This window comes from Agrilus planipennis, unplaced genomic scaffold, assembly GCF_000699045.2.
Source record: "Agrilus planipennis isolate EAB-ADULT unplaced genomic scaffold, Apla_2.0 scaffold228, whole genome shotgun sequence".
NCBI lineage: Eukaryota > Metazoa > Arthropoda > Insecta > Coleoptera > Buprestidae > Agrilus > Agrilus planipennis.
In genome coordinates, this window is record NW_020439016.1 from 214,920 (window position 1) to 222,874 (window position 7,955).

The 7,955-nt window shown below is 32.7% G+C and overlaps 1 protein-coding gene across 1 annotated transcript in view; it reads right to left on the reverse strand.

Moving 5' to 3' along the window:
• Window positions 1-752: 752 nt before the first annotated feature.
• The window catches only part of LOC108740756 (meteorin-like protein), a 109,449-nt gene continuing 102,246 nt past the window's right edge, over window positions 753-7,955 (reverse strand). Inside the window, exons 2-3 of the mRNA XM_018475212.1 lie at window positions 1,920-2,177; window positions 753-969 (exon numbers count right to left, since the gene is read on the reverse strand). Of these exons, the coding sequence (XP_018330714.1) occupies window positions 768-969; window positions 1,920-2,177 (460 nt within the window). The 3' untranslated portion in view covers window positions 753-767. The remainder of the gene's footprint in view (window positions 970-1,919; window positions 2,178-7,955) is intronic.

The following is a 7,955-nucleotide window of genomic DNA, read 5'->3' on the forward strand; positions in this document are numbered from 1 at the left end:
CGTGAGCGCGCTTCAATGCAACGTTCGTTACAGGCAACTCCGGCATGTATAGTGTAAAATTTAAATTCAAAGTGTACAAATAATACCATTAAACCAATTCCTTAACCCCTATCCCGGTATGTTTGTGTATTTGAAGAAATTTCACTTCAGTAGCGTGCGTTGTATAATTACACGTTGTGTTTTTTATTTTTTATTTTTTTAATAAACTGTTCCACAAAATGACCATTAATTTGTGATAAAATAGCGATAATTTTATAAACTAATTACGTGTAACCTACAATTAACTTCAAAAAATATAGAAAATCAAAGCTATCATCCCCTATATGAAAAGTAGGGCTTCTGTGTGCCTTTTGCTATACAAAAATTCATTGTAATATTATTATTAATAATAATATTTGTTTGTTAAAAAATTCAAGAACAACAATCGGCAGATTAATTTTGGTACCTACTGTTTTACATTACTTATGACGATTTAGATAACATTTAGCTTATGATTATTTTAAATCATGTTTAATAAAAAAAATAGCCTTTCAACTGTGCTAATCAAATCATATAATCTAGCAATATGTAGGAGATTAGATACAGATATAGAATTCAATTCCTTTGTGTGTAATATACAGGATGCCCAAGTTGTCTGTAACTCCCCCCCCCCCCCCCCCCAAAAGAGCCACACGAAGTACCCCCAGTGTGTTAATAGATTTCTGACTTGATTTGACCAGGAATTTTTACTGTGAATTTTCTTTCTAATTAACAAATCGTGAATTGACTTATGCCGAAAAAAAAAACACATTATTGTTTCCGCACATTTTCTTTCTCTTCTTTTCCTTACCTTCGAATGAATCGTACGTCCGTTTTCCTTTTGGTAATGGTTGCAAATCGTAATCAAGTTCGACCACCCGCTTCGTTACAATGTCATTATCTATGGCTTCAATATAAATAGCAGCTTGGCCATTTTTGCTTTGAAAGCACCTGAAAACAAAACGAAAACACATTACAATCGCACATTTTACCGTGTAATGGTCTCATAATGACAGATAGTGTTCTTTATCTTTTTTGTACATGTTGCCCACTACTAACTCCGGATTTTAAATTTATAAGCAAGACAGGCGAAACAAATAATAAATAAATAAAAGAACTTTTATGTGCCTAGTTTGCTGTTGGATAAAACGCGAAGTCTGACACCTGAAATCTGTTTTAAGATAATTTACGTCTAATTTAGCATTTCTTATTTTAGTATGTTTAACCATATGCAGCCTATAAATAGTGTTTATAGAGTCATTTATGTTTAGAATACAACCAGCTTAAGAAAAATGTCCTTTGGTAGTATAAATTCAAACAAGAAACTATTTTTTTCACTACAACATTTAAAAGAAAACAGATTACTAAACTAACTCCTATTTATTTGCTTTTCGTTCATTATATTGATATCGCAAACAACGGAATTATTTAATTTACTAATTACTTCAAACAGGTGTCTCAAAAGCTCATTCGCCATTTGGTTTCTAATACAATTTAATTATATTACTTCACACTTGACAATTATTAGTTTTCAGCGAAAGCTTTAAATCAATTTTTAGGATTTTTAAAATTCTTACGCGACTGTTTTGATTTAAAATAAAAAGTAAAGGGGCATTTTAATACCAACGTTTAAAACAAACTGGTGTTTTATTCGTAAAAATTCATTAGCCCAAAAATGGGCCACCCTAATCTTCAGCCCTCTAATAAGGAACTGATGGCGGAATTTTTAGAAAAATATTTTAGATGCTCAATAAACACGTCGTTTCGTTAATATGTTTTCTCGGCAAACCTATCTCAAAACGCAGTCATTAAGACCATATTTCAAATGCTCCACCCCCGCTTTCTTTTTCCGAAAAAATAATAAATAAATGTATCATTTTACTGCTAATTATGTTACCTACCTAACGGCTTTCGGCTTTTCTTCTACATGCGAGTAAAGCTGATGGAGAGACCGGGGACCCTCTAGAAATAGTCGAACCGGCAGATTTTTGCCGCCGTCCGGGTGGAGCTTGATACAAGCCCTAAAGTCTCTGTCTGGGGTCGGCATTCGAAGCAACACTCTCAGCGCACCCCTAGGGTAAAGCCAAGTCACTTTCCCTGCTGTGCAACGCAGGTATACCGGCGTCACGCCCCTGTCTTCTGACGGTGTTGTTAGGCCACTGAAAAGAAAGAGAAATTCACTTTATTTAAACTGTAACCAAAATATATATATATACAAAGTTTTTTATCCCCAAAATTGGCCGTTTTGAACTCCAAATCTAAGATTCATATTCACAGGATTTTTTTATATTAAGAAAATGTTACTAAAATATTACTCCGTTTGTTCCTGTATGCTGTTGACTTTAATTATTTTCAGTTATTATCAATTTAAGTACAAGATTTAAGAAGCAATTAATTAAAAACTAGAGTGCAAACTGCATGTTTAACTAATATTTGCGAAACAATAATCTGATCTAAATCTACCGTTGTTAGTCCTAGCTCCTGTTTCTACTGCTATGTCTCTAACTATTCCTTCATGTTTGAGAGAATATTGAGTATCCCACCAACATCTCGCCTATTTCTTAGTTTCTTGCCTTAATTGCAATTTTAATTCGATATGTACAACGCAATCAGAAACCCTCTAGCCTAATTTTAACTTTTCTTTAAATCTTATAAATACGTCCAATCAACAACCCTGTTGTAAAGCACTCCTCTTTTCTAATTTTCCCAAAAGTAATAATTAATTCTGAATGTTATTTCCATGCTAATAACAACAGTACACTTACATATATAATAGTTTTAATTTACTGCTAGTGTAGAATTATTTTGTTGTTTTTAAGAAAATATTTTTGTAACCACAAAACCATCAGTATTCACCAGTCGCGTTAAAAACGAAAATATGCCAATTTTTTCCCAACATTGTGCAGAAAATGACAGGTGTTTGTTGGGACTTCGGATCTTTATAACAGTGGTTTTAGTATCATTACTAAGTACATTCTTTATCAGTAATTTATATCACCGGCTTGTGCAATTTCTTTCGTAAAAACAGACATTAATTTCTCCTATATTCTTACAATATTCTCGGGCGGTAAAGGTAAATAGTATCTTAAGTGAAATACACAGCAAACAAACCTCTCTGGCGATTTAACCGTTAAATTACGTAATAAATAATCGATAAATGTGCGTAAAACGATTTCTTTCAATATTTACGTTTAATGAAATAGCTGTAACTAATATTTTACAATACCACAACGGCGTTTTCCTTTATTTAAGCATAAACTTTAAAAGTCCACTTGATATCGACATAATTATTTCGTTTTATCATAGTCAATAGTAAGTATTTAAAGTAATGTTTTTATGCATAATATGTCATTGGGGTGACTAAATTTTTACTTAAATTTCAAAAGTTTACTAAGGTGAGTTATTAAATGTAATTATTTTGTATTTTCGAAAGATGTTTTATAATGAGAGGAGGGTCTCATTTTGTGCTAATTTTGCAGCCTGTAATTAAGGCCTGAAATTGGTATTAAAGCCCATAGTAACGACATCGTAATTTAACGTCCAAATTAATTGTCTGTCCGATTAAAATTTAAAATGTCTTAGATACCTACATCCAGTTTTAACAAACAAACTCTAAGGGGATCGTATATACNCAAAGATTTGGCACTATGAATTCAAAAGCGAAAACAACTAGTTACTTACGTAGGCATTTTATAAAAAAAATATTTATTTACAAATATATACTCCAATATGGAGAAGCGCAAATAAACTATATGTAAGTAAAATATGCATGTTTTGCTATAAAATATTTGAGAAAAAAACATAGTGCCAAAGCGTATTGCACTCGACTTTATTGTAGAGCTAGTTCAAAATTTCATGGGCTTTCAGATGAGCGCGGCGAACTTTATTACGTATGTTGTTCATCAAGAAAAAATTGTAGGTAATAGCCGTTAACTATCTACGATATACAACCAAAAATTTTTAGTTAAAGTGTTAACAGTGACGACTAATTCTTTTAAGGAATGAAAATATATAGGAGTTTGTCACTGCGCAATCTATGGCCAAGATCCATGAAATTCTAAACCGCCTCTAGCAATACAATATTTAAGCACATTTTCTATAATAAATTGCAGGCACGGCCGATCATAATAACATTAAACTTACTCTTAAATCACAGAGGCACTTAAGAATACATAATATTTATGTATGTACATATTTATAAAATAAAGTCACAGCTGAAAATCGACGGTAATAGCTAACTTTTTAGCACGCAATGCACTTTGCCCTCATCCGAAAGCATGTGGATGATGGAGGCCCAGTCTTCCAGTCTTGGGGCACACTGTAATGTTAGGTCACCAAGTTTTCTTCTGGCCATGAAAACAAATTCACCAACTCCATGTTTGACCCCGCAGTGTTGGGCCACGTGAACTACGACCTCCTTTGACCCGTCACTAACTGTGTTCGTTTCGATGTCACTATCACTCGATGTATGTCTTATCAGTTTTGTAACTTTCACGGATAATTGAGACACTTCCAGTTCTTCACTGTTTTCCACCCCTCTGATAATGCCTCTTGTTACTGAAACAGGAAAAGGAAAAATTTAGAGGTGTTTTGATCAAATAAAACAAATTAAGAAATAGCACAGTTCCAAAACGTAAAAAACAAAATATTATTTTTGAAAAAAACATTTTGAGTTGTAGTTCTTTATTAATGAGTTAATGATTAATCTTTTTATTTAATCAATAGTAATTGTTCTAAACAAATATACTAGGAAGAAATAAACGCAAAATGAAGTTATGAATTAAATAACCTTCTTGTGAAAAAATTTCGGCAATCTTCCCTTATGGTTTTTCTCTATTTGAAGATTTTACCCGATATAACAGAGAACGTATCATTTGACAATCTTCCACTTTTTGAAGGTGTTACTCGAAGTAGCAAACAAGTGACGGTTGGAAATCTTCCCCTTGCCAGAATCCGCATATAATGATATCGAAGGGTAATGACAAACCCGTCATACGAAGCGGTCATCATACAAAGCATAGCCTTACAAAATAAACAACTTTCTATTTTGGTTAGTTATTTAGTTTAATAGAGTGATAAACTACAAATTGTATATATTTATTAACATAAAAAGCAAAAGAACGATGAATTGTAATATCAATATACATAAGAAGGGTCAGAAAAATGAGCGAAAATGTTATTATTAATCGTTTGAGTTACTATAGCCGAATATGATTTCTTGAGAATCAGTCATAATAAACGATATGTCATTTTAAACGCAGTCATTATATCCAAACTTTTCTCAACAGAGAATGTAATATGAAAACCAAACTTAACACTGCAATTACTTCATATTAAACGGTTGGTCAATATAGGCGGAGTCATAATAAACGAATTCCACTGTATATAAATTGAATCAGTTACATTATCAGTACTCAATTAGCAACCGAAATAGAATACAAATACTTTTTAAATACATACCAGAATTAATATGAAATACATTTCTGCTGTTTTATTTTTATTTTTATAGTGAATTAAAAAGTTCCTAATATTCCAAAATCAGATAGTATAGACACCTATTGAGGAATGATTTATATTAAAAAAAAACCAAATCATTACAAACTTAATGACACGAAACCGTTTGACTCACCTCAGACTTGTCCGGCTTTTTAATTCGTTCTTTAGAATTTTAAAATTTCCGACCGTCAAGAGGTTTTTGCATGCGTATTCCGAACATGCATTAACCGCGAGTGACGAAAACAAAGAGACAAAGGAAACTTCATCGGTTACTTCTTTTTACCCTTATTTCGTATCAAATTCCATATATAACATTTAACTTAGCCTTCGACTAACTCATCCATTATGGATGGGACGTATTTGGGCCGCTCCAGTTTCCCAACCATAATAGGTACGCGGTTACACTATTGCAGTTTTTTATTTATTCTTCGGCTCGTTTGTACAACGATGAAAAAAAACCAACACAGGGATTTCTTTACAGTTAACGTACTGACTCCGGACGAAAAAGTTGTCTTTTAGTTTGACGTTAAATTAAAATCGATAATCGTTAAGACGATTTTAAATTTAATGATCCTTAAAATAGAATGTGGTTGTTGAATGGTAAAAATAGCAATAGTAGTGTTCGTATTAATGAATAAAAGACCATTAGGGATCAAAGTGGGTGGTCTGTGTCGCGTACCTTTTCGCAGCCCTTAAAATAAGAATCGAAACACATACAGATTTAGTCTTCAAAGAATGTTACAAGTAGCAATCGTAGAAATTGAAATGTTTCAGTAAGATTTGCTTCTTTGTCATCATCACAAGGTTTTCAATTCGAAAATTGGTTAGACAAGCACCTTATCTCTACATCTCAAGCCAATCTTCGCAATTTTCGATGACTAGAGAAACCATTCTTGCTATTTACGAACAGTAATAATTTAAGACTACCTCTAGCCCTCTTAACCGTTTCATCTTCATTAAAGTAGAATGTAATTAAATAGTAAAATAGCAATAAAATAGGTTTTTTATTAATGAATACAGGGGCAAGTCCGCAACTTTTTCTGTTTTCATACCCGTTCTAATACAGAGGTGGCTAACCTACGGCCCGCACCCTGCATGCTGCCAGTCTTGAACATTTTTCTTGCTCGCGAAATTTATCACAGTTTTATAAAGATTATTTATTTTAAATTGGTCACTAATTTTTGGTATTTACGAAGTCAGATAATTCGAAACGGAAAGAGTAGTTCATATAGATATAAAACAGAGGATAGATGACAACCGTTAATAAAAAAAATCCCTTCCCTGCTTGCGAACGGTTAATTTATAAAAGTGTATATCTGGAACGCGGCATTCAACCTACAGGGTGAGAAACGTGGATGATGGGCGTGGAGGAAAAGAAAAGATTAGTAGTCGGAAGTCATTAAACTATAGGCGAGATAGGTTGGTAGGACAGCTTCTCATGAATGGCTAATTAGAGACGGAAATAGGAGTTAAGAGGAATAGAGGTAGTCGGAGGTAGAAATAGGAATTAAGAAGGGAAGATCTACATTAGATTTTTGTTCACAAAAATAGTTAAGGATTAGTGGAAATGCGTGTCCGATCAGTCTTACGACCATCCTATAATCATGATGACGATGATTGTAAAAGTAGTGACAACTAAATATTAGAAAAGTTACATTATTTGTGCGACGATATATTCGAAAATTAACTGTTGAAACTAATAAAGAAAAGTTATAACTTTGCTTTTAAAATATTCTTGTAAATATTTTACAAATACTGCCTGTTTAATTAATGAGTTTATAGCTACGACTAGACAAAATATCTATAGTGGATCTTAATCTAATTGTACATAATTCTACATGTATAAGCCCGCGGAGTTATAATTTATATTTCCAATATGGTCCTCATGATCATTTGGGGTAACCACCCCTTCTCATTTCTAACCGATCGATTCAATTTTAATATTGATATTCGTTTGGAGAATTGCCGTTACTTTTTCTCGGTAATAAAACGTACATTTTGTGTAATTTATTCTTAAATCAAATAACTTGACACTTACCTAAATCGCTTGTACAAAAAGCATGAGCCAGCTCTTCATGAGTGCACGGTCTACATTCTGCAAGAAAAAAAAAATAACACCCTTTTACAAGTTATTTGGGATTTAACAAATTAACTGAAATTGTCGAGTAATTTGACGAGATGAGCTGATAAAATGTTAAGTAGATAATAAGAAGCCTGTTTTGGAAAACGACTGAGGCTACTTAAGGGCCTTCATTTACATACGAGGGTGGATTGATAAGTTTCCGGCCTGACCAAGAAAAACAAGGTTTTTAAAAATTTTTTTTTTTTATTTCTCAACATAATCTCCTCCAAGGCTGATACATTTCTCATAGCGGTGTTCCAGTCTATTAATGCCATCTCTATAGACTGATTCGTCAAGCTCCTCAAAATAACCATTTACA